Below are 27,832 nucleotides of genomic sequence, written 5' to 3'. Positions count from 1 at the left end.
TTATTTACATAAAAATAAAATTCTTTAAAACACTGTAGAGCAGAACTAGTGTTTTTCAGTAGAATTTCAGCCCACACAAGAGTATTTTAATGAAAAATTAGTAGCTTGTCTGTAACTGTTTTCTGAATTTTCTCATTAGACAAAAATACACTCTTTTTTATTGTATCTCCAGTTAAGGAGTTAGTTCAATGTATAGCAATTCAGAAGTTTATCAGCTGTCTTCCTCAAATTGAAGTTCTGTAATGACTCTGAAAATTTTTGGAGTCTTTTTATCCTTCAAACAGCCATTCTTTGAAATCTGTGAATGCTACTACACAAGTAACAATGCAAATAACAAAAACTGAGGATGAAATAAAGTAATAGCTCTACATTCCAAGATTTTACACTCAAAGCTGTATTACATTGAGCCGCTAAGTAAGTGCAGTATTGGAATGGCAGCATTTAAAAAATGACTCTACAGTCTGTCAGTGCGTATCATTGCCTTCCTCTCCTACCTGTGTTCTCTTGCCCTATCTCAGGCCTTCACCCATGTATTCACTTCACACATGCCACAACCCAATTCCCTCTTCCATCTAAAGTACATCATATCTCATCAATCTCTTACTCCTACTGTAGCCTACCGCAGCTATTCTCCTAAGCTCTGAATGAGAAAGCATTGGTTCTAGCCCTAGTTGGGTTCCTAGAGCAAGCAATATGAACAAAGTTGGCTGGAAAGGCAAGAGCTCATTGCTGTGCATACTACTGCCTGTGCAGCAACTACCAGCATAATGAACTCACCCCAGCATCAGGTAAGCACTTCTACAGAGGCATAGTCAGGAATGGTCACTACATGCACACTTCAGTTCTAAGTCTTTGGCTTACTAGAGTCTCAGCTTCCTAATAACTGTGTTCATCTTTCAGTAAGTGCATACAGTACAAATTCTGAGGCACACAAAGTACTAAGGCCACCACAGTCTTGGATGAAAATTCCTAGAGGCATTTACTATTTTGGTCAGTCTGTAGGATATTCCTTTACTACACAATGATAGGGCAAAGACCCCCTGATTGAGTTAGTTCCAAGTGAACATTCACATAAGGCAGCACAGCACTGTTGAAGATACCATTTGTGTCCCAACAAACAGTACTGCTGTGCTGGCAGAGTACTGAGCTGAAACTACCAAGTCCACTTCTTCAAAGAGATAACCATCCTAGTTACAAACCAATTGGCACAGGCCTGATTAGCTCATGTATCTTTACTACCCCTGTTGTGGGTTAACCCTGGTAGGCAGCTAAGCCCCACAGAGCCATTCGCTCACTCCCCCGTAGTGGGATGAGGGAGAGAATCAGGAGGGCAAAAGTGAGAAAACTTGTGGGTTGAGATAAAGACAGTTTAATAGGCAAAGAGGGAAAACCAAGTGAAAACAAAGAAAAACAAGTGATACAAAAACAATTGTTTACCACCATCCGACCGATGCCCAGCTGGTCCCTGAGCAACAGCAACCCCTGGAAAACTCCTCCCTCCTCCAGTTTTATTGCTGAGCATGACGTTGCATGGTATGGAATATCCCTCTGATCAATTTGGGTCAGCTGTCCCAGTTGTGTTCCCTCTCAGCCTCTTGTCCACCCCCAGCCTACTCAGCGGTAGGGGGGAGAGAGTGAGAAACGGAGAAAGCCTTGAAGCTGTGTAAGCACTGTTCAGCAATAGCTAAAACATCGGTGTGCTATGAAACTGTTTTGGTCACAAATCCAAAACACAGCACCATACAGGCTACTATGAAGAAAGTTAACTCAATCCCAGCCAGATGCAGTACAACCCCCAGTTGCACAATTTATCTGCAATGATGCTTCCTGTATAATATAATTTAGACTAGCTTTAATTTACATTTCTGTCACCTATGCTTCACAGGAAGGGATCCTAGAATCCTCCACACAGGGTTAGCTATTATTTTTTGTGAAATTACATTAAATGTTAATGTATCACCAAGGATCAATGACATTCAAAAAAGCCACAATGATCAGAATGAAATTAAGTTCTAGAAGCAACCCTTCTCCCTTCAACAACAACCACAATTTTTAAGCCACTGAAATCAATAAAAGCAATTGAAATAAATCAAAATAGTGTCCATTAAAGCAGCTTTAGCAAGGTTAGTTAATACCTCACAGCTCTGCCATCTGTTTGGAATATTGGGCCTTAACTTCTGCTCACACACAACCTTCCTCATTTCTTCAACAGAAGGATCTGAAGGAACGAGGTCATAGTATGGCAACTGGTAATCTTCGTGGATCCCTGTAACAGGTTGAAAATAGCTTTATTTTAGCTAACACTAAATTACATATTCTTCACTTTTTACTGTGTTCCTTATCAGTACCCTACCATTTTCTTTTTTGGTTTTCATTTTTGAAAATTACATTACAGTGACTGACAAATAAAAAAAAAAATCCTTAACCATACCTTAGGAGTGTTTACATTACCCTTGAAAAATTTTTAATTTTGAAATGTATATATTTGAAAAGATGGAACCTATGTCAAATCTTTCATATGCTATACTAAAGACACGCTTCTTGGAAACATGATTTATAATAGCATGTTTTATTTTAAATAAGGTATGGATGTTATCTGAACACTAGCTATCCCTGACTTGTGGTGTTTGCCCCTTGCTCTCAAGAACATTTAGATTCACCCTTTTCTCGCCTCTATGTAAAGGTTTTAGAGAAAAAAATTAATATAGACAAGCATATTTCCTATTTTCTTCAACAGGTATGGTTCATCAATTTACAAAGAGGTCAAATAAACCAGTCATCATTTACAGGATTAACAGTTAGAAAGTCCGAGATGTACTGGCTATTACCTTGCACCGTTTTTAAAGCAAACTGTTTACTCAAACTTATTCAGGTCTGTAAGTACTTATAATTCCTTAGTATGTCCAATTTTGTAAAGATTGCCACATACCACCGATTGAACATCGCCGAGCTATTTCCCAAAACACTAATCCCATTGCATAGATGTCTGCTCGTTTGAATGACTCAAAATGTTTCATATTTATGGAATCATCTAGAACTTCAGGTGCCATGTACCTATTTGCAATTAAAAAAAAAAAAGAAGAAAGCATTTAATTTCATAAATACTTACTGTAGAGAAAGTTCAGTGCTACTCATCAGCTCAAAACCAAATTTAAACATTTATGTGGAAAAGGAGGCAAAGGAAAATCTGCTTCATTGACGTTATCCAATCAAAGACCTTTCAGTGCAAAGGGGATAAGTAAATTGAGAGGAACAAGCAAATGAATAGGGGGAATAAATAAAATGTGAAACGATAAACAAATAGAGCCATAAACCTGATAGACATGGGATAACAGAGACAATGACAAAGACCAAAAGTCTCCAGTTGCTAATTGATGGGCTATTAAGAACTCCAGGCATAGCTTTAGAGAGGGCCAGTCTGGACTTGTAACTGCTAATAAGTGGGAAACAAGAGGAACACGAAGACTGTGGATATTCAAGGGAGGCCTGTGGGACTATGCAATGCTTATCAAGGAATGTTTAGGAGAAGCGTAACTGGGAGGAACAAAAGCGGGGCAATAGATACAAAAGGATATCAAAGGGTCCAGCTGCCAGTCACTACGCTTGTCTGACCAAGCCCTGCACCTGCTCACCACAGTGTGTCCTATCTTCTTATAAAATCCTAACTATCTTTCTATGCAATCTCACTCTCAACCCCACATGCACATGTGCTCTAAGGACTACGTGCCAGCAACTGGAGGCAGGCATGAGTGAATTCAGGGCTAGCAACTGGAGTCAGACATGGGATGAAATTGCCCTTGGGCCTGGGGTGCCAGCAACTGGAGAGGAGGGTCTCAGCATCAGCAGCTGGAAGGGGAACTGCAGATCCTAGGAGCACATGCCCACAGGTCTTAGGAGCATGTATTCAGAGCTACTGTGGGGGGACCAGTGTGAATGAATTCCGGGCCAGTAACTGCAGTCAGAGAATGGGTGAAGGCACCCCTGGTGCCAGCAACTGGAACAAATGAGGGCCTCTGCTTCAGCCACTGAAGTAGGACCATGGGTCATAGGCTTCACAGTCACGTGCTTACAGGTACCAGCTACTGGGGAGAACTGGAATGAGAGAAGCAGAGTAAGGGCCTCTCAGCACCAGCAACTGTAGTGGGAATCACAGGTCATAAGGTCTATATGCCTGGGTGCCAGCTGCTGGGGTGGGCCAGAACATTTGTGTTTCCCCCAAACCTGATATGCATTGCAAGTGTGCGTAGGTTTAATTCACTAGCAAACTTCAAGCTGGTCTAGCCAGCAAATAAGTGGCCCAGGCAGGGATGTTTGACAGGGGGAGGGCCTGTGCTGACATTCAAGGGAATCCATATACAAATACATGCATCTGTTTGCTACTCACCAGCCCAGCTGGTGAGTAGGAGACCTGTGGAGCACAGAAGGGGGCATTAGACACATCAAGAGTTGTACTGATAGTTGAGGGATTCATAAACATGCATGGGCTTGTGAGGCTACAGAAGGCTGTGTGTGCTTTCACTAATGAAGTTCAATCCTGATCAGCTGAAGGAAGGAGACTTAGCTGTCTATACTTACATTTTATACAAGTTTTGACAGTGTTTTATGTGGGTGTTGAAGACAGCACATGGTGCATAGCAATCTGTGTAATCAGCCCTGTTAGTACTGTACATGTCTGTGTAGGCCCAGCCTCACTCCTGGTTGAATCCAAAGTAAGAAAGCAGCAGTCACATCTGTGGGCCTGGGATGGACAGAACCCCAGCCCTCTAGACACACTAGGCTGGGCTCCTGAGGCCAGGCAGCAAGAAGCCCCAGCTCCTGCAATCTGCCAATATATAGTAGCCACTTATAACATCCCCTAGCAAGACTAGAGAGGGAACAGACACGAAGGGCTGGTTAAAGAAGCAGCACTGTTAAGGATTCCTTGGGAACAAAGGCTCCCTACCATTGTAGTAACTGATTCTTCATCATACAGTCTGTAAGTCCCATCATAAACCATATCAGACTTTTTTTTTAAATAGTAAATCCTATTTGGGTTATACCTTAACAACTGTGGTCACAAGAAAAGTTTACTTTATCAACATTTCCTACAATAGAAAAATCTGTGACAGACTTTCAACTGACAAACAAGGACTGAAAACTGGTCATGGCATCCAAGTGATTGTTACCTTGTTTAGTGACTAGGCCTAATGTGGGAACGTCAAGCAAAACGTCAGTGTGGACCACATTGTGAGAGTTACTGACAGCAGCATCCCTGCTGGCTGCTGGAAAGAATGAATGGTATTTGCTGCATCAGTCAACATCAGTTATAGTATTGCTCTCTCAATCTGGTATAGCTCTGGCACCTAAATCCAATATGTAATGTTTAGCAGAGTTCAGTGTGTTTCTCCACATCACTGCCCTGTCAATCTCAAGCTGACATATTAATTAAGCAGGCAAACAATGACACCAGGGCTTTGGAGAGCACAGTTAACTGGTAAAAAAGCAACACACATAGATTACTGGAGTGGAATACAGTGTCAGGCAATAGCTCAACCTCTGGAACAGCCACAGAAGCCTATGCACAATTTCATTTAATCAACATAATACTAGGATTTTCTTTTCCTAGTACCAGAGATGGTAGGCAGAATACAAGACACACTAAAAATAAATTTCAGGACTATCAGATCTTTCAGAACTCTCTCAGCACTACTGTGTCTTCTGGAAATTACATATGTACAAGGAAGCAAGGGCTATCAACAAAAGCGAAAAAATGCAACCAGTAGTCCAGAACTTCACCAAGGGTTGCTGACATAAGAGTTCTTCTAAGCACTGTACAGGCATGTAAACTCCCCACAAGTGATAAACACAGCACAAGCAGAGGACACCTGTCTAAAGAGGAATGTAAGGTTTACTTTGACAGTATTTATTGAATGGAAGCAGAGTCTTAAGTTTACTTATGTCACAATCCTTGATATGGAGAAGGGTCCAATTATTCCAGGCCACTTATATAAATTTTTTTTTTTTTCATCAAAAATGCAAGATTGTGGTGAGTGTTTTTAATGCTTTCTAAGGATTTTGCATTATTGGATAATCTTCTTATGCCACTTCATGCACTTGACAGTATAGTGATCAGCTTTGGGTCTAGAAGAAAAAGAGTATTTGATCTATCTTAAGATCACATAGGGGTGAGAAGAGTGATGGAGCTGGAAAAACATCAAACCAAAAACCCCAACCATGTTGCAAGACTGTCAGCCAGAATCACTTATACAAGTAGTAAAGTAGATTGTCCTTGGGATGATTTACAGAAACTGAGACAAGGGTTTTAACAGGAAAGACCATAAGAGGCCTGAATGTGGCAATGGAGCTGAATTCATACCCTCAAAAGAAAAAAAATCCCCCCCCTCCCCAAATGTGACTTCCATTGAATTTATTGGCAAATTGACCTCTTACCATGATCCTCCATCAATGCATTTAGATTGGCTTTGGCTTCCATAACACAGAATGGTGACTGACTGCACAAAAAGCCTGAGAGATTATTGCTGGAACAAGAGAGGCGAAAGGCCAGTAGGTCATCTAGTGCGGTCAGCAGATTAGCCGTTTCATGGCTATCAGACAAAAGGGAGAGAAACATGCATCTCCTTGTCAGCTTATATATTGGAAATGCATTGCTTGTTAGAAATAGTAGTTTAGTCTATGTAGAGTAGTTCTCTCCAGAACCTAATTCTGACCTTCTGAACAAGGTCTGCAGCTCAGTACCCTCCAAGAATAAAAGGCTAAGTCTACAAAGAAGTTTACAAATTACGTTGAGCATGGTCTTGCCAAAGACCTGGTGCCTGCTGACCTCTTCCCCCCACCCTTTTTAGTCCAAAAGCTCTGTATTAGTTGCCTAAATTTCTTGTACAACATAAGGAGCTTGGTGTCAAACAGGACCCATACACAACATGGTGAAGGGAGGTGTCACGCAACAAGCCTGTTCTCCACAGCTAGAATTCTGCTCATATTGGGTTTAGGTAAACTGCAGAAAAGCACACATGTTAAGGTGGAATTATCAGTCAAACTTCTTTTAAACAAAGCCTATTTCAACTACCAAAAGTAACAGCTAGGCCACATTTCTCAAAAAAACCCAAAAAGAGACTTAGCCTTTTTTTTTTTTTTTTTTTTACTTGCCTTGGAGTGAGAGGGATTCTATTTCCTTTAAAGCTCACATTCCCTGCTTTATGCTGCAGGCTGAGCTCTGAAAGCACAGTTCACACCCTCTGGTAAAGCTAAGCCTCTGAACAGAAAAGAAATAAAGATTCATTCACTCAAAGAGAAGGATCATCAGTCTGACTCAGCACCTAGGTCACTCACCCAAGAGTGAGTCTTGCTTGCTCCCTAGACCATACATTACAACAATCATTAGAAAAATACAAACTTAGTCAAATCTCCCTGAACTTGCACACAGAGCTTCCATGTGCAGAAGAGGTATCAGTAGTGGCAATCAATGAGAGTTAAAATTGTCATTGAACAGGTAAGATCTGAACTTTATTATGAAAAATTAACCAGAGGTACAGAGTTACTTACCTAAGAACGCACAAGAGGGAGGAAGAGGGGACCAAACCCTCTATGAGAATGAACAATTTTCAGAGAGATAGAAGTGACTAATGTCTTTAAAGTGGGAAACAGACTTAGTCCTGCTGCTGCCCACTGCAGCAAGCAAGAGTTACTACAGGTTCACCCTTGTGAAGAAGCGTAAGGCAGATGAACAAGCAATTTAATAGCGCCTATGCAAGAAGAGATCTTGTAAGTGGGATCTACAGACACATCTGAAAGGATGCTTTCTCCAAAGACTAGACTAAAGAAAGTAACTGATTTGCACATCATTTTTCTTTGCATGCAGGTGTAGTAGAAAGTCATGCGGTATGTGCTCTGCACGCAGCTAAGTTTGCAATGACAAATTTCTAAGCAGTTTGCTGTTTTACTACCAATGATTACTGGAGACTTTGAGAAGGAATAATGCTCAGTACTTCGTACTTCGGTACCAGTACTTTCAAGAAAATAAATCCCATCTGACCATTTGTGTGGTATTTTTAAAGTTGGCAAAGGACTAGTACAGCACAGCTTTAGAACAAAATAACTTCAGCGATATAATTGTCAGTAAAACAAATTTTCAGTGCATGTTCTGAAAGATTTTGTTCACTGAGCCTTAAAAAAAAAGTTTTTTTTCTTCCAAAAAGCCACAGCTAAAGGGGCATTCTAGTTCACTGTAAGACCCCAGTCAAACCCCCCTCCCCCAGTACCACTCACTAAAGAGAGAGAGAGAGATATAAAAATTTTTGTGTATGCATTGGAGATGGGGCAACATCAACAGAATTTTCTCCAACACTGCCAAGGCATATGCTGAAGTTAATCATGTACAGCCCTGAACCACTGGGCTTCCACACGTTTTTCCGTGACAGGCATACAAACTTCAATTTGACATACCACTGAACTTATAGGCATCAAAAGGACAAAAAGTTGTCCAGTACTCTTCCGAACAGCTTCCAGTTATTATTGTCTGGAGGTCCAGCAATGATAAAGTACAGCCAGTAAGTTTAATTGCATTTGTGTTGATGGGGTTAAACAGCTCTGAGTTCTTTTGAGAACAAGAAAATCTGTATTTCCAAATTCAGAAGTAGGCCTTTAAAAGAACAGGAGTATACCTACTCATCCATTCATAATTCTATTTATGCATTAGATTACAAAAATGACTGCTGTTTTAAGTTTTCATATTTCTCTCAAAAATATGATCCCATGAAAGCCCGCATCCAAGACTCTGCACCTTGTGTGTTCTACCACATAGGCTTCACACTGAAAAAAATTCAGCTTTTTACTTTCACTGTCAATATCCTGTCTTACACTCCAGATTGGGCTGCAAGCAACATTTCCATGCAACACAAGGCAACAAGAATAAAGATACAGCAGTGAAGTCTCTAAAACTGTCATTCATGAAGTCTCCTAATGGTTTTAAATATACTTGCGCCCTACAATATTTTGCAAGTTTTCGGTATTTTACACATGCTAGTAATAGATGCCAAGATTCAACATGCTTTTTAAGCACCTACTGTCTAACTAAATTATCAGCTAGCAAGGAAATGCCTAGGAACTCTACCTGCCATTATTTACATTTTCCTGCTGCTTGTGTATGTACCCACAAAAATCTTCTACATGGGACAAGAAAAAACAAAGCATTTTATTATAAAAGTCTCCTGACACATCATGTTAATGATTTTACCTTTTTGTTCCCACTCTGTGATTTGGGGCAATATCAATTGTGTCTGTAGCTGAATCGTGCCTAACTGCCAATCCCAGGTCTGCAATGCAGCATGTTCCATTCTTTTTTACCAATATATTTTTTGATTTCAAATCTCTGTGGGCAATCGCTGGTTTGCCTGTAAGGGAAAAAAATAGAAATAACACATTGTAAGAGAGACAATTGCTATTATTCTAAGCCTGGTGCAGATTTTGTTTGAAGTTACAGAATTCCTTCCAGTTCTGCTGCTTTATGTGCATCAGGGTAACTCCTAAAATAATTCATTGTAGACTGGCTGGCTGTCCAGAAAAATGCCTTAAATGTCTACTATATTACTCCACTCTACTGCTCCTTTCCCTCTTCCTGCAAGTATTTATTGCATACACATATTGCTTGCCACAAAAATGTTTCTAATATCTCTGGAAATACACCCATAGTGCTGTCTCAAATCAAATTTAAGAAGATACTACAGGCACCATTACTTAGAGCCTTTTAATAGGTGTTTTGCAGGAAGGATTGTTACATCACAAAACCTGGATATACCATAAAAAGGAAGGTAAAAAAACACCCTTCCAAATTAAGAAGTTCTTTTAGTTCAGAAATTATCACAGGTCCCAAACAGACATTTTTCAATTCACTCAGCTCCACAAGGGATTAACTTGGGCATCTGTGTTGAGTTCAGCTGCCTTCTGATCACATAAGTAAGTAGCTGCGTGCAAAGCAACTACACCCTGAAAAGGCTGAATGTTCTAATTAAGAAGATAATTATAGTACAAAGAGCTATCATTTTTTAAAAATCCAGTATTATCCACATGACAGGCCAAATAGTTGTAAGATTACCTTGCGTGCCAACAATTTCCATGTGAAGATGAGCAAGACCACTGGCAGTGGACAAAGCTAATTTTATCATTCCTTCCACTGTTACTGTATACCTGTTCAGGTAATCAAAGAGTGATCCATGCTCATGATAGTCTGACACCAACCACAGCTGAGTCCATGTACCATTGTCTGCAAAATAACACTGGCATGAATACCACACATACACACACAAAAGACAAGCAAGCCACGTACGCCACTTTTATACAATACTTATGAAATACAAATTATGTCTTGCAAGTAACCTCAGCCAACTAGATTCTTAAATCTTTACTTCTACCCCTGTAACATTTAAATGCCTCTGTAAGGGCTGGGACTACCATGCAAGACTTTCTGAACAGCTTAGTGAGTATTCTTTTATCTAAACTAAAAGACAAACCATAGAAAGCTGATGTCACTATGATTCCGAGGTGAACTATTCAGGGTATTAGCCAGGCCCTACCTTCCCCCAACTTTTCTGCTTGGGGAGAACAATGCTGAATGCATGATGCAAAACTAATTGTGTCAATTAGTCCAGGCTACGCATAAAAAGAAAAAGATGTCTTTCAAGCTTTGCCCCATAACTCCTTCAGTCTTCCCATAACATATCCAGCCTCAGCCTGGGAGACAGTTTCCAGAGTTACCAGCAGCTGGTGGATTTTTCCTCCTGGAGTAGAAGCTTGCAAGCAGCAATTGGGCACATTACTTCAAAAACAAAGTCAAATCCCACCTCTGGTGACCTCTAAGTTGCTGGCCAAAATTGAGGTTTCCAGGATGCACAAGGGTAAAGAGAATGAAAAACACCGATTATGAGAAAAGCAGTTTGTTATATGATTTTTCACTGAACTATGAAGAACAAGACAGGCCATAATACATCTGCAGATATCCCAAGGCATACAAGTGACAGGTAAGAACTAAATCGTTCACATTATTAAACCAGTGGACACAAAGTACCTTTAAGTTTAAGCCAATGAAGTGAAGAGAGAAGAATATTAAAGGAATTAAAATCAAGAGGGGGACAAAAGGGGTTTTTTTTGACCCAAGAAGTAGAAATATACCAAGAACAATCCTGCCACCAAATAGGTTTTCCAACTTTGTTTTGTTATAAAAGCAACTCGCATGTGGCAGATGTGAGAAGTGTTTTTATAGCTAGCTACTTCTATAGATTTTGTAGAAGAGTCTTTCATCTCTTTAAAAGACTAATTATCCCATAAAAGATTTCAGTTGGACTTCCTTCTATCCTGAATTATACAGCCACTATTCCCTAAGAACAAATGAGAAATCTTTAGTTCTTTTCAAGAACTAAATGTGAAGAATAGGAAGGAGGTAAGTTAGGATTCAGAAGTTAGTTCCCATCATAAACATACTGAAAATTTTTTTGTTTCCAAAAAGGAGGTTCTTACATTTCCTTCCCCTCTTCTTCCACTCCCCTCAAAGAACACACCTGGCCCAGAAAAAGTCTAAGGCACAAAATGCCTGATCTACAGATTGACAGAAACTACCTTTATAAAAGTACCTGTGCATATCTTTAAATAAGCACTTGGGTGGGGGTGGGAAAACTTTCAAGCATCCCTTCTACTTGGATGTTTCTAGGGACACCAGTGATGCCATTAAAAATAATTAAAAAACCCCCCACATTAAAAAGCCACCAAATGCTTCAGAGTAGGGGAATAAAAGTCTAATCTACATTCAAACAATTCTCATAATGGAAAGAGAATTCTGCCTTGCTACATTCACAGAATAGTCTCAACTAAGTTGTTAATTTAGACAGACAAAAAAAAAAAGCAGTCAAATGCTCTAACCTGTAAAAGACTGTTAGAAAGCTGCTATTGCAGTGGGAAGCTTCTTATAATATGCCCATGGAAGCGACTCCTACGCTTTGTTTTTTAAAAAAGAAAAAAGGAAAGTAAAGATTTTTTTTTTTTAATATCTTCAATTATTTTATAGTTAGGACTGCTCCTTCTTTTGCTACTTTGCATATCCAAGCAAGAACTCATAGAACTCAGCATACTATTAAATGTGACTTTTTCCAAAGAGAATTATGGTCTCTGAAAAGTCAATCCAACAGTATCAGCTTCACTGAACCAGCTTTACAGAACCATTAGAAACAGGTATGTGTTCACAGGCATATAAAAGGTGCTCTCAAATACATACAGGCAAAGAGCTCCAAAAAGCTGTAGAAGTTCAAAATAAACTAACTTAATTAGTTCAGAATATTCTCTTAACTCAGTTTTATTCTACTGCTTCACCAGTTATGACCCTACCTTGCCCAAAATAATCCTCTCCTAGGCATTAACACTACATACGCTCATTGCTTGATCCTGTATTTGATTTCTTCTCCTGTTTCTTATGAATGGGATACCTCAACAGGTGTCTAAACTAGACAACAATAAGTAGGTAAATTAGTAATCTAATTTTAAGTAGTCTACCAGACCTATTGTGTTTCAACAGATCTCCCCTCTTAACTCTAGGTGCTCACGTAAGAGGAGAATATGCTGCTGATTACAGTCCCTTCTACTTCAGTTTTATCTTATTTATTACCTGCAAGTCTTAATATTCAGTCTGTTTTTACCTTCCTTCCAAAGAAGAAAATATAAAGCTGGGCTTACTATCCATTCTGAAAGGAGCCATTATTCTTTCCTATTGTATGTCATATTGTGGCCCTCCAACCAGATTTTAAGAAGGGACAGTGTTACAGCCAAGCTTACATGAATAATATTAATTACAGACAAGCTGAAATGTAGCAATAAGTACAGTGTCCAGCTATTAGATGGGACCTACTACATTGTCTTTACCTTGCTATATTTGAAAAGCTACATATTCGTTTAGTGATCTAAGCAGAACACGTTATGATGAACTTCAGTGTTCTTATACTGTTGACAGTAGTTAGTTATTACTTGGTAATAATTAACCTGACCCTGAGTATTTTTGGCTTCACAGTAAACAGCATCTACCAGGAAGCTTTCAATCACAGGATTTCCATTATCAGGTAAGAAAAAGTAATTACACTTAGTAGTAATTACATACAGTAGCACAGCCTTCCATGAGAAGGTGACCTAATTTAGTTCATATACACACCATGATCAAGAATCTCAAGCAATTTCAGAATGTTCAAGAACATTAGAAAAATTTACATATGTTCTTGGAAACCTATTTAAGAGATTAATTATGGTTATTTCATCTGTCTGCAAGAAACCTGAAAGTATTTTAGACCATCAAAATTACTCAGAAGGAAAAGGTTTTTCCTTTGCAGTTCTAAAAATCTGAAATTCTGAGTAAAGAAGCTTTCAGATTTGTTGTTAGAAGACCGATTACAGTTTGAGAAAAACATTACTGAAGTCCAAGCAACATCCATCTTAGACAAGCTGCCTCTTGAAGAAAGTAATTTATAACAATTGCTTTACCAAATATATAATCAAGTTTCAATTAAACTTAAATTGACTAAATTCACTTAAATGAAAAATGCTTTTTTCATGTTGTTACTAGCAAAACAAAAATTTGGACTTGGCACGTGCTTGTTTTTAAACCAAATACTAGGTTTTAAGGTGTGACAGTATTGCTTGGTACAAGAGTTTTGAACTGCAGACTTATATTCCAAGTTGAATGTTTAAAAGAAGTTACAGAAACTGCCTAATTGCATGTGTTCTCTAGTGTCATGTAGTAAAATGTTTCAAAGCAGAGAGTGGGATGCATTAGTCTTTTTTGGCATGCAGATAATGTAACAGAAAAAAAACTGAGGAAAAAGCAGTGAAAAGATTAGATACAGATAGGATCTGTAACTAGAAAACTCTTTAGAAATGAGATATTCAGGGAGATGTTGAGGAAAACACTTTTGTCCGTGGCTGGAAGAGGACCGATATTTTGTTAGTGAAACAGCTTGACTATCACATTGAGATAGTCATCTGATTAAACTGATGAAAAGCACTTGAGCTGTGTAAATTAGCAAGATCTTCCAGTCAAAATCCTTCTTCTCAGGCTAAAGCCAGAGCTTCAAAAAGAATAAACAGTTCAAATATTACTTTTCTTAAGAGGGAGGAATTCTGCTCATTTCTCCGCAGCATATTGCCTAACATCATTCCTGGGGATCTACTTACCATGTAAGGTAGTCTGACTGAACAAAACTTTCACCTAGGGAAGTGCAGCTTTCAATTAAGGGGAAGGAATGGAGAGGCCAAAGTATTTTAGTGCATAAAGTGTGCAGTACAAGACTTCACCTTACTTGTAACAGGACTAAAGACATGGTTACAGACCGCTAATCCAGGGAAACCTTTAGTACTGTAAATGGAGGTTGCTGCCACTGCTCTTCTGCTAGCAGAATAGTGCAGATAATAGTCCCTCATATACTTTACAATTAAGTATCTAGGTTAGAAAGAACAAAACAGAAAAACCCACCCAAAACCCAAACTATCTGTTTAGGTGGTTCAAAACAATGCAACACATGGCCTGGGAAGTAATTTCCTTAACCTAGCAGTATCTGAAAGTTAGCATATACTCCTGGCTAAGTAAAGAGCTACCCAGAACACAAACATGCTAGCTAGACAGAACACAACTGCAGTTAAAAATCATTCATTGCTTCTCAGCCCTCAAGCTGGCTTAACAGCAGCACCTATTTCCCAGTAAATTTTGGGATGGGAAAGTAGACAGATTGGACCAGCTCCTGTACCCTTCTGAACACCATACAGCTGTGGGGAAGTAGAGGAGGAAGAGGAAAGTGTGCCATTACGGCACATGGAATGTCTAAACAGTGTAGTAGAACACAGACTGAGGACAGCAGTTCAGTCACAAGCTTTATGACTCCACCATCTGAGCTGAACACCACTGACTTAGCTGACCTATCTGCACTTGTAAACACTTTCTAATCTATACATGCACCCTTCTACCTGAAGGCACCCCCCCCCCCAATTCTACAACTACAATGGCCAGCCAGATGTTCCCCAGCAGTTGTGAAAAATATGCAGTTGCGTTAAGAGGAGACCCCTAATTAATGCCTTTACTAGTAGTGAGAATGGTAGCATGACACTGGCCCATATTTACACCACAAACCACACGTCAGGAGATACGAGTCCTCAGCATTCATGAAGGATACACAAGAACCTACTCCTGAGAATTCTTCTCTATGTACCACTGAAACTTTCAGTAAGCACCGAACTGGGACTGCAAAGGTAATTCCTTGTACTGCTATATCTCTGTACTCATCTTTGCAAGGTCTCAGACACACAGTCAGATTCTTACAGTCTAATGACTGTGCATTCCAGCTACACTGTAGTAACTCCAGAATGCATTCAACAGTCTGCCCTATGGAGAAATGGATGCAAATACTTCACAGCTATTATTGCTGTGAACTAATACTTCATCTCACACCTGGAACCTAATAAGCATTTATCAGTTAGCACCAGCATCTACAATGAAAGACTGTTAAAAGGTGTTTTTAAGCCATTGGTCTCTAAAGCCATGTTGTTTGCTTTCATGTTGTGTGCTCCATGAAAGAAGCACACTTGCTCCTTCAGAGTACCATGATTGCACACCTGCTAAACTGGAAGAATTACCTCTGTAATGGTGCCTCTATTTTTTCCCATTTAATGGGATACAGGTGGCCTAAAGTATTCTAAACAAGAGTTTATGTATTAACCTCCTTCAATATTCAGGACTTCTGAATGCTTATTCCAGAGGAAGAATGGTGTGTACATATCTACTCACTGAGAGAATGCAGAAAGTTATACTGAGAATTCTGCATTGGTGGGTTAAAAATAATAATCCAGCTTTCCACATCTGCTCAGACAGCAATACTGTTAGAAAACAGAGTCAAGAATAGCAGCATTTTCAAAACATATCTTTATCCTTTTTTCATAAACCAATTACCAACTAGTTCTCAAGAAAACAGAAGAGCCTTGCCCTAAAGCCTCAAATATGGCATGACCTATCAACTAAGGATTTTTTCTTTGTATGTACAGCATGTTAACAATAGAAACCAGAAACAATTTTATATCACTTATAATATAAGGAACCTAAAGATGACCAAGTCAAATGGAATTTCATTCTATTGCATCTGGAACTTGGGTCAGCAATCAGGAAATTATTTTAGGAACCCACTCGTTTAGGAAACCTTCCTCATACCTCTTCTGCTCAGCAGTCAAGTGTATTTTTGGGACAAACCATCTATGGGTTTGGGGCAAAATGGGAGACTGGTATCCTTAACCACAGACAGATTTTGTTAAAAGTTATTACAATACCTTAGCTGTATAACCTTTACACTTTTAAGTGAGACACAGTACCTAAGGCTTCTGCAGAGATGGATTTTCATTTATGTCTTTAATGCAACTGATCTACTAATTTTAAACCCAGGCTCCAGATACTCCACTAGGTCCATCAGAACAAACCCAAGCTCTTGCACGTGCTATTAATAGCCAATACAACTTTAGGCCTGAAAGTAAGACAGTTTTTAATGGTAAGTATAATAAGCTGCAGGAAAAAGTTGCCTGGTATGCTGTAGATGTGCTAGCTCTTGGAGGTTAACAAGTTGCACAAACATCTGTTAGGAGCAAGTTAGCTACAGCTAACCACTTCCTGGAGAAGGCAAGTGTTCTGCACCAATTCTACAAATTTATATAGAAACTTGAAATTAATCTAGTGATAATTAAAAAGAACTCTATTTACATGTATACTTCAACTACACTAAAACCATCTAGGAACTTCCCACAAAATCAAGAGCCCTTTAAGAATCCAGGATGTGTGTGGATTCTTGACTCCTCCCTAAGGTGACAGAATTTTCTGTTAATGCTTTCTTTTGCAAAAGAGTCAAAGGTCATTTGTGGTGAAACATGTAATTTCAGATTAAAATAACTGAATGAAATAGCATAACATTTTAGCTCCCTTTAATGTAAGAAATTCAAAGCTTTTGTTGGTTTTGCCAAATTTTCATGTCTTGAATTGGACTGCAGGAAAACCCAAGAAACTTTCATCTGATTGAAACCACAACAAATCAAGTTAAAAAATGGTTAAACTGTTCCTCTTAGTGGATACTCAAAGACTTATCAGGAGAGCTTCAGGAAACAGGTACAGGTTTTTTTTGATACTATGAACAGATCATTAATTATGTTTTTCCAATTTATTTTCTAACTGGAGTTCTAAATGAGTAACTTCTCATATCTCAGTCTTAAAAATGAATCCTCTACCTCCTACTTTGTATTAGGACAACAGCATTAGACATGATCTCTTTTGGTCCCACACATCTATCTTATTAGGCTATTAGGGAAGTATAGGTATTAGTCAGATGTGTGGGCTGACAGGATAAGGCATCTCCTTTTCGATAGCAAATGTAGCCAGTATTTTAACTTGCTTGTAGAAATTACACCTCATTAAATATGCCTTTTTTTTTTCCTCTCGATTTAAACAAAGCATGTTTTCCAGAAAAAGGAAAATATACTTTTTTCCTTCATTAAACCTATGAAAAGCCTGCCAAACCCTGAAATGCTGTAGTAACAAAATTATTTTTTGGTACTCTTAATTGGATACTCACAACTTTATTTTCCCCTCCATTTACCATCTATTCTGACCGGGTACATAATCAGCAAGATGAATTCATAGTATCACTAACCTTTGTTGTCTGCAGCTATAAATCCAAGAATGTTTTCATGCCGTAGCATAACTGTTTGATAAATTTCTGCTTCACGAAACCACGAGCGTTCCTCTCTTGATGAGAAGATCTTCACAGCAACTTCTTCTCCCCTCCACTTCCCTCGCCAGACCTCTCCAAAGCGACCCTTACCAATACTTTCTTGAAGTACTATAGTTCTTGCAATTGTTCTTTGTACAAGTAAAGGTAAACCTAAAAAGAAGATTTAAAGTTAACCTTAAACATCACTAACAAAATAAGCACTTATGATAAGTACTAAATATAAGATCCATAATCCATCAAGATTTCTCTTAGAATGCACATAAACTCTCAAGATTTTAACAGCTTGTGGTGAACTGCTAACAAGCATGTAGGTAAGATACTGCCTTCAACCTTAAAGGCCAGCAAAACAAGTACTCAAAGATATTATGCTACAAACTGCCTCTACAGTTGTTAAAGAGAAGGCACAAGCTTCCCTTCAGTTTAGAATTTTGACAGTTGTTGATCCATAAAGCTGTATTTTAATGAAAAAAAGAAACTAACCATGAAGCAATCGGGACCAGGCTTGAGGGGGTTTTGGTGGGTTTTTTTTGGTTGGTTGTAGGGTGCTTTTTTTTTTTCTTTAAGAAAAGGATCTGCCCATAACTCTCCTGGCAAAGCAGTTCAAAAGCACTTTGGCTATTGATTCATTCACTTGATTTATCACTAGATGTGACTCGGTCCATTTCTAAGTTAAAGTTAAGCCATGCTTATCAGCAACACTGACTGTCAAATGTTCACACTCATACCCAAGTACACCAGTAGCCTGTTAGTACTCTCAAGCCAAGGAAAACATCCTTGTAATACAAGGTTCCCATTTTACAGGCCATTCTTGTGCACTTCACTATAATTATACTTGAGAAAAATGCTTACATTCATGAAGGTTTTATAGCTTCAGAACATCTACATGCTTTCAACTCACAGCACCTCATAACATGCTTCAGTAAGTTATACAACAAACAAGAAGCACTGGCATCCCCCAACCAGGGTGGGTTTTTGTTTATTTTAAATCTTTCCTTTTGTAACTGCAAGGCTTGTCACAGAATTCTGTGATGATACTACACTGCAGGATGAATGCATCAGCCAGGTTATCTGCTCACAATAAGCTCTTTTGGTATAGGATTATTTGACTTAAATCAAACACTTTACAAAGTAATCTATTACTCCATAATCACTGTTCCCATAGCTGATAGAACATCATCTATATTTCCTTATGCTATAGAAAATAAATCCCAACTAATAGCTCAAATAACGAGTTCCTGTCCATCTCTGGACATTCTTCGCTAATAATAGCACTAGAAGGACATGTGACCTGGTCAGCAGCATTGCCATGCTTGTGTCTCAGTCTGAGGAGTGCAAATTAAAACACTGCAGTGTTCAGTGGAGTTCCTCAAGACTTCCAGACCTACAGGAATTTTCTGCATGATCTGTGCTGACAACATACCTACACGAAGAAAGGAAGGGGAAAAGTTGGACAGCATATCAGTGATTTAATAATTGTCAGGTGCTGCAATAATTCCTACTGAGAAAGTTAAAATTTTTGCTGTAATAGCTGTCCTCGGGTCAATTGTGCTGTGTGCCCAAACTGTAAAGGCTCACCTGTGAAGCCTAACTTGCATTCTTTATGGACAGACTTTCGAAATGCAGAAAAGGCCAGACTAGAACAACTATAGGACCAAACTCAACCCCAAAAATGTAAAATTTGACTTTACTGGCCAGAGAAAACTTCCTCCTTAGCACTTATGCACTACTGCAAAATCCACTGGCAAATGTTAAATATAAGCTGATTTTGTATACTTGAAATGCGTGGTATGTCTCGTATTTTCTTCTTCCTACAGCTGTTTCAGAAAACTGTTTGTACATTTTCTGTTTCAGATGCACTGCTCTCAACTTGCTGTACCATTTATAGATGTCCTTTCTTGTTTAAAGAAGATGTCCAAGGATATCAGCTAACCTCTGAAGAGCTACTAAGCTCTAAACCTTCCAGACATGAAGCATTTCAATTTGACATTACAAACCCCCAATCATCATATTAATATGTCACAGTACAATAAAAGCACTGCTAACTGATCTATCCACCTTGCTCCTATACTTATTTTTACAATATTTACAAGAGTCAACTTGCTTCTGTTTTTTGCAACTGTGCTTTCTCTTACTACTGCTGCTGAACAAACCCAGAAGATTGGAATCCATATTTATCTTGCATCCATAAGAATTCCTTACAGACCTTGTTGCAACGGAGCAGTCTCCTCTTTTTGCTATAGAGGAAACACAGCCCTGTATCACCAGGAACTCGAGCAACTGCTTTACTGTAAACCAGGCTCACTGGAGATAGCTACAATGTTAGCCTTTGACATACACATTGGGCACAACTGTACTTCAAGCTCTTGGAGTACAGCCTTTTAATTGCATGAAGAAAGACGAGTTTGCTAATCAGGAGGATGAGAAAATTCAAGCCCATGTTAAATTCAACAGCAGCTCATAACATTTGGCATCTTGTATTCAGCCATGGTCATCCAATTTATCCGTGAAGCCTTCACCATCATAACAAATTATCCTCAAGCCTTCTGAGAGTTTAACAAGAGTTCTTTTTCTTTTCCATATGTTAACTGTAGTCTGATTAGTTTGGATCAATGACTGTCCAATGCATAAGAAGTTTGTACCCGATTTGGGTAATTCAGGAATTAAGTTCTAAAGCACTAAAGGTAGCCAACAAAAGCAGCTGCTAGAACTTTGTTCTTGTTCATAAGTCTCTGCCCAGAAGACCTCCTCTGGAGAGTAATAAAAAAACAACCCCATGAACTGTGAAAAACCTAATTCCCTTCAAGCTTCTATGAACTGCAGATTAGTCTTTAAGGAGTTTTACATTCATTTCAACTGACTCAACTTTACATTGATTTTTGTGACTCTTTGAATTTCTAGACACTTTAAGTTCCTGCTTGAAGTGACCTACAAATAATAACCAATGCTTCTCCCCGGTTTTAGGCAATTCTTCCTATTTCCTTGCAAATAAGTTACTTTGTTGTTCGTGAGTTGGAGAGTAACAGCTGGGCATCCCAATCTGTCCATACAATATGTAGCTGATATTTAGAGATTTGCATCATGATCTGAAGGTCATTCTCAGCTCCAAGAGACTTTGAAATCCTTCTCTTAGAAGCTGTGGCTTCAGCAGAAGGATCTATTTTAGATGTTTCATCAGTTCCTTTCATCAAGCCTCTAGTTGTTTCAGGCCTTGTTCGTCATGGAACAACAGGGCAATACGAACAAAAGTCAAGACTGAATAATTAATAACAGCTTACTATTCATCATTGCAGAAAATGAATCCTACTTCCCTCTTGATCTGAGTAGGAAGCTCATTTTTAGAGTTTTGATCACTTATCTGTTTTATATGCTTCCCTTCAGAAAATACCATGAAACAAACCTGGTAAAATCCTTTTTATTTGACTACGAGCTCTTTTGGTCCCTCAGCATGAATTTAAGAGCAGAACATGTACTTTAGGTCACCAGACTAAACACTTCCTTAGCTGTGCCTCTTAGGTCTGGATTATTTTGTCTGTTCTGTACATTTCCATTGCGTTTCTTGCAACCTCTTGCCCCAACAACATCCCTTTCACACAGTTCAGTTTCTGACAGGGTTAAGCACTATTTTAACTAGCAGCTCTGACTTTTCTCCCTTCAGCGACCCTGTTCCCCACCCCCAGTTTACTCCATAAATGTAGAGGCTTCTCAATTTTAAATGTGCTGTACCAATGCCTGGACTAAAATACACGCTTCAATGAGATTCAACTGCTGCAGCCATATTTCAGGACACAAGAAAATTATCAGTTCAAGTGCTAGGGCACTGTGTATTTATATAGTCATTGACTGACTAATTTTGAGACAGTGATACAAGTCGTTGCAAATATATTTTCTGTACTGTTGGCAGCGTATAAGTACTTGAAGCACCTGCTATCCCACTGTCATAATGAAAGGGAAGTATAGAACACTAAATAAGGCTAATACGTGTCTTACAAATAGTTGACGAAAATGGACCTCACTGCAGCTGAAATTAAAAAAGCGCTCTTAAGGAAACACCCAGTCTTGTTTTACAGGGAACATGACTGTCTTTCAAGCATAAAAACAAATCAGTGAAAAGCTTTCCTCAGGGGTAAGTCAAATTCCACCATATTTGTTTGTTTTCTTCCTCTGATGCAGCCATCAGTAGCCAATGCTCAAATACTACAGTATTTGGTGCTCTGGGAGTCTAGACCAGCTTGAGTGTCCTGAAGCTCTGAAAACTAAGTAATGCCCCAGCATGCTGCTTTTACTTAAAGTGTAATTTGCAAATAGGCAAGGGAAGAGTCAGTAGTTTCTAACCATTTGCTCTGGAGGAAGAATCCTAAGTTTCTTCTAACTGGGATTCCCTGCTTTTCAAGAGCTTATTTTGAAGAAGTACTTCCAGAGTTTTCAAACATGAAGAGAGGCTCAGAAGCACCACAGGGCAGAAGGCCAGAAGGAAAATGAAGGAATATTCCTGATAACAAATGGAAACCAACTGACAACTAAGTCTGAATTAACATTATCATAGGCCTGACTTCTGATCTAAAGAAGTGTGGGAAAGCAGCCATGCAGAAAGTGGAAGAATTGCTGTGATTATCTACAGAAGTTAGAAGGGAACTAACAACCAGACAGAACTTTAAAACAAGTATGACTAAACACAGTTTCAAGGGAAAACTTTAAAGGCTTTCTCTCCTGGGTTTACTGAAGTGATAGCAGCTAGTACATTGCATATGACTACTTATACATATAGAACATACACCCACTCTTTTAACGTTTAATTTTGCTCTTAAATTAGAATTTATTTTCAGCCTTCTTTAGGAAGAATCTGTACCTGCGGACATTAAGTAAAGGGTTTTATGCTCCTAATAGTGTAACAATTGTATATCATAACGTCCTGCATTCCAAGAAATGTAAATCTCCAACTCCTTCAAATTCTCTTACTTCTGTATACCCCTCCTAGAAAGAACATAACTGGAGGAGTAAGTCCAGCATTTGCATTTATCAAGTTCTAGCCCAATATATTGGAAGTTCTATTAATCACTTTCATTATTTGATTTAGTTATCACTGTTAGTAAATGAGAAAATTGAGATAAACACGAACTACTAAAGCTCCAGTTCTAACCAGAGGGCAACTTACCCCATCATGATCAAATCTTATTTGGACCCACAAGCTTTCTCAATTGAAACATAACTGCCTACTCACTCAGTGCAACCTCACCTTCTTCAGTGAAGATATGACTAAAGATTACTTATTTTGACCTATATTCTAAACATGTTCAGCAAGTTACATTGAATGAATCTACATGGAAATAGCTTTTCTAAATTATAAGTTTATGTAGATTTGACAATATTAAAAAAATTTGATGTCTTACAAGGCTCTTAAACACAGAGTAATTACTACTAGAAGCGTGACATTACCTGACCCAGAGCCTGAAGTTGTCATATCATAAATTAAATCCTTTAAAGTAGTTCCTTCCGATATAAAGGGACGATCCAGCGAGGGATCTTCTTCACTTGGCACACGATGATGAATTACAGTACGATTATGACAAAGATATAGAATCAACATTAGTGAAATGCAGACAAAGCAGACAGGTCCAGCAATGACAGCAGCCAGTTCCACAGGTCCTAGATTAGAAGCTGGTTTTCCTGGAGTAGGGCCTGACAGTAAAAATAAAAGAAAATGGTAAAACTATTTCTTTCTTCTTATGCAACTAAATTTATTATATTTAAGTGATCTTCAAATTATTTCAATGTATTTGTTAAAACTTTTGCATAGTAACTTTTTCAAGAATCAAAATAAGTATTACAAAGGACAAAAGCAACTATGTGCTTACTCACAGTTTCCATTTAACTTGCATATAAGTCCTCAAAACTGGCCCCAAAATCCCTATCCAGAAGATTAAATTTCTTGATCCACATCTCTCAAAATTTTATTTGCAGAATCTACAGTGTACGTTAGGCCTTTCATATTCACCTACAACTTCAAAACTGAAAATTCCACTCTTACAGAATTTTCAGTTTTAAAAAAATAATAATAAAAAAATCAAATATGCCAAAACCCCTTACCTGGTGTTGGAATTGGAAGTTCTATTTTATTGCAGTGGTCTCTGTCACAGCAATGAGGCAAAGTAATGACTCCATCTCTGGAGGAGGGGGCACAAACAAACGGCCTGTCTCGGGGAATCAGATCAATTTCTGCTATACACATACTGTTGTGTATAACTTTGTCTGCAGTTCGTGTTACGGAGGTAAAACATAGCCCATCTGTCACACATGTAAAGTTGTCTTTTGTACAGAGATGGCAGTAACACTGTAATGCTGTATTGAGAAAAAACATTAATGTTAGTATTGGTACATGTTCTGAGTTGAGAAACAACTTGAATGACTAAGGAAATAGAAGTTCAAAACACTAGGAGGCCTATAATCTTTTTGGTTACATAAACACAGAGCTGTAACACTGAAGAATAACACTACAAGGCTTTAGTGGGACAAAAAAAATTAGGAGATGAGCACATGAAAGAAAGTCAAATTTAAAGCTGAAGTAATTTCTCCTTATACAATTACAAATACAATTACAATACAAAGAGAAAGGCTTCAATCCTAGATGTTCCTCCAGGTAAAGAAGTTCCATTACAGTTCCTCATAATAAAGATCTAGACTTTGTAATAACACTGTATCCTCTATAGCATGCAATTCTGCTATTTTCAAACCCATTACAAATAATGCCATTTTTTCACAATAAGCACAGGTACAGCCTTAGTAAGTGACAAATAAGATGCTGCTGGCTACCCAAGATTAATACTTTATACCTTAACTGATGGCTTCAATTTTGCACTGAAGAAAAGGCATATAAAGGCTTAATCCTCATTAAAAAACAAGTCCTGAATGACCTGAGAACATACCCTTTCACACAAGCAGAATATGGTTTAGACTTGTTATTTATGATGCCACAGGAAAACACTGCCTTACATTACTCAAGTTCCTGGTTTACTAAAGCTATCAACTGCACTAGTAAAGGAGGGGGCACGGGGAGGGAAGCAGGAATGACAGACTAATCATGTTTAAGATGATCAAGTTTCATTCTTTAAATTGCGGAAGTTCTTGGAGAAGGAAGACTACTACTTCAAATTTCTTTCTCCATTCCTTCCTGTATTTACAGGACCAAAGCCAGACAGAAAACAGTGCAGTAGCAACAATAAAAATATCAATACACTCTGACTGCACTTGTTCATTCACAGAACTTGTGTACATGCATGCAGAAAGATTAAAATACAGAAATTTAGACAAATTTAAAGTCTTAAACATTCATGCCCAAAACACAAAAATGCACTGAGCCATAAACAAGCGTCTTTCAAGGATACATACAAAATCTCACACCAAACGTGTGAGGATTAATAGGTAGCAAAGCAAAAGATGCCCCAAAATCTGAAATTTGGTGTTTCACTTAAACTCCTGAATTTAAGTGAATTAAGATAACCACTTGAATTGCCTCATATTTTACACCCCTCTCTATCCTTGGATATCATGGATTTAAATAAATGGCAATCTGATCTCAAATATATATTCCATCTCAAAGTCTTGATTCTGAGTTGTACCCCTTTCTCTGAAAAGACCTCCTTCCCCCAAGATTTTGAATCAAAACACATTATTGCCAATCATCCTCTACTGTTACAGAAAAGATGTAAGTTCTTAGGACCTGCTACAGAAAGATAACCCATGAGAGAGAGTCAGTCACCAGCCCATAGACCAGTCAGGAAAAGGGAGAAAAAAAAACACAAACGGGATTGCAAAATTATTTGTTTAGTATGAAGATTATTGAAAAAATAATTAGAAGGTATATGAAACGAGAACTAGCACACAGGAAAGTAAAGCTTCGTAACTACCACTTTTTGAAGATACAATTTCCCACCCCCACTCTCCCCCATCAGAGAAGGAAAGTCTTTTTATTCAGAGTTTAACCTTAACTGTTATTTTCCTGTTGCTGTGCCTCTGGTAATTTATACTTGAACAAATTATTTTTTAACCCATTAAGTTTCCCAAAATATTAACCCAGTGATATTTCTTTCAACTTTCTTAACAAGCAGGCCTTTATCTCACTTGCTTTATCCATGACTTTTTTTTTTCCATTTAAATAATATTCTTGGCTCATCATAATGTGCATGCATCTTAATGCCTACAGTAAGAGACAGATATTCAGTACGATACATTTATATTGAGTAACTGTACAGAGGCCAAGTTACTTGAAGTGAAAAATGAGGTTTGGGTTGACCTTCTTATGCTTATTCATCTTCCTGATCTCGTGAAGTGGTAGAGAGACGCTGATACCACTATGACTAAACAAAGCATTTGGTGTCTTACCTTCCTCACTCATTTTGTTCCCACCTCTCTTTGCTACAGAATTCCCAATGAGTGCAGTTTGATACAGTTTATACTTTCCTTCCAGTTTGATGCCACTACCTTCTCATCTCCTGCCAAGACACAGTACACTGTCACGCAGAATTGAATGGTTTCCTCGGCACAAATAGATCACTACTTCCTTCTGAAGCTACTCTCCACCTCCCTTAAAAGCAGAAAACAACGTCTAATCAGCTGAATAGCAAAAGCTTCTAAGAATACAGGTTTTTGCTGCTCTCTAGTGGATGTACTCTTAAAAAGCCCCCCACATTAAAAATGCTTCAGCCCCCTTCCTACTCTCACCACTTAAAATTCTTCATGCCTTCCAACTCAAGTGGGTAACAGTAGAATTTCCATATTTCACTAACAGCAAAACTAATTCAGCATCTTCAGCAACAATCCATACTAGGAGGAGAGGAAATGGAATTGGAATATCCTTGCCCATGTCTCACTCTCCAGTTTTCTATGTGTAAAAGAACCAAGACTATGGCTATATGAACACATTGTAGATGAGATTTAACACCAGTGGGATGAGGAGATGTCAATGACCAACTTAAATCACTTCATTCCTATAAGGAAGTCTTTTCACTTATAACTGATCTCAAAGAAAAAAATACCATACTGTTGTCCTCTTGGAGATACAAATTTTTGCTTTGTCTCCAAGTAGTCCATGTTCTTCTCAGAGAAGCATTATAGTAATTTTAAAAACTCAGAAACCAGTCAGGTCTCCAAGTTCACTTAAGTGAATACATACATTTCTAGAATGGGATGATAACAGTATGCAATGAGAGAATGACAACTGTGATGTAAGCTAATCTTCCAGAGCCAGTAATATCTTTCAGGTATAATGCATTTCAATACATTTGGAAAACACCCTTTAAGTCTCCTACCACAAAAAGCTCCTTTAAAACTACTAAACTCAAAGAGGAAGAAAAAAAGTTTTCACTCAGGTCTTAGTCCATGTTTTCCATGGCACAGAATTTTTTTTTTTTTTAAGTATTATTACAACAGTGTTTGGATGAAACCACTAGCATGAAGCTCCACGACCAACTAATGAAAGGTCGTGTCTGTTTAGGTGATAGGAGGCTTGGGAAAGTACAGACAGCTAAATGAATGCACTGAAGGTTATACAGACAACCAGAGACAAAGCCAAGAACAGAAATTAGGTCACCATAGTAATTTAGTGCCTTCTCTATTGCATTTCCTCACAGCACCATGACCATTCTACATAATCATTCCTGCTTTATGTGACTGACTACTGTAACAGAAAACAGTGAGCCAATGCAGTTATAAAAGCATGTGTGTGTGCATTATGACACATATCATGCCACAGAAGTTATCAACAGCATACTTCTCATACCTCAATCTGATTTAATAATAGATTAACCTCCTGTGTTGAATACAATTACTTGGGTAATTTCTTGGGCTCAGACTCTCAGTTTCACAGTTTTGTATTCCCTTTAAAAAGTCTCTCTTCAATGGGTGTTGCAGCCTAGAAAGCCCACAGTGAGGGTAAAGCAAGTTGGCAACATAAATGAGACACTAAAACTACACAGCTTGACAAGACTTAAAATAAACTGGCTCCCAAGAGCTCAGATATTAATACTATACACAAAACGTGAACAGAGAATTAAGTACAC

At 38.3% G+C, this 27,832-nt stretch overlaps 1 protein-coding gene across 5 annotated transcripts in view; it reads right to left on the bottom strand.

Annotated features, from left to right (window-relative positions):
• The window catches only part of TGFBR1 (transforming growth factor beta receptor 1), a 36,941-nt gene that overhangs the window by 5,225 nt on the left and 3,884 nt on the right, over positions 1 to 27,832 (bottom strand). For 3 of the 5 annotated variants that reach the window (XR_012774284.1, XM_075493625.1, XM_075493626.1), the window contains exons 2-8: positions 23,865 to 24,116; positions 23,214 to 23,456; positions 17,700 to 17,930; positions 10,091 to 10,258; positions 9,233 to 9,389; positions 2,930 to 3,054; positions 2,136 to 2,266 (exon numbers count right to left, since the gene is read on the bottom strand). Coding sequence is in view for 2 of the 5 variants with exons in the window: in XM_075493625.1 (XP_075349740.1) it covers positions 2,136 to 2,266; positions 2,930 to 3,054; positions 9,233 to 9,389; positions 10,091 to 10,258; positions 17,700 to 17,930; positions 23,214 to 23,456; positions 23,865 to 24,116 (1,307 nt within the window). In the remaining 3 variants the exon portion in view is untranslated. Of the gene's footprint in view, positions 1 to 1,437; positions 1,611 to 2,135; positions 2,267 to 2,929; positions 3,055 to 6,429; positions 6,519 to 9,232; positions 9,390 to 10,090; positions 10,259 to 17,699; positions 17,931 to 23,213; positions 23,457 to 23,864; positions 24,117 to 27,832 lie in introns of those variants that run through there. The other 2 variants (XR_012774285.1, XR_012774286.1) reach the window with 2 other exon arrangements.

The sequence above is a fragment of the Mycteria americana genome, chromosome 2 (assembly GCF_035582795.1).
Source record: "Mycteria americana isolate JAX WOST 10 ecotype Jacksonville Zoo and Gardens chromosome 2, USCA_MyAme_1.0, whole genome shotgun sequence".
In the NCBI taxonomy this organism is placed as follows: domain Eukaryota; kingdom Metazoa; phylum Chordata; class Aves; order Ciconiiformes; family Ciconiidae; genus Mycteria; species Mycteria americana.
This window is presented reverse-complemented; position numbering and strand designations above follow the sequence as displayed.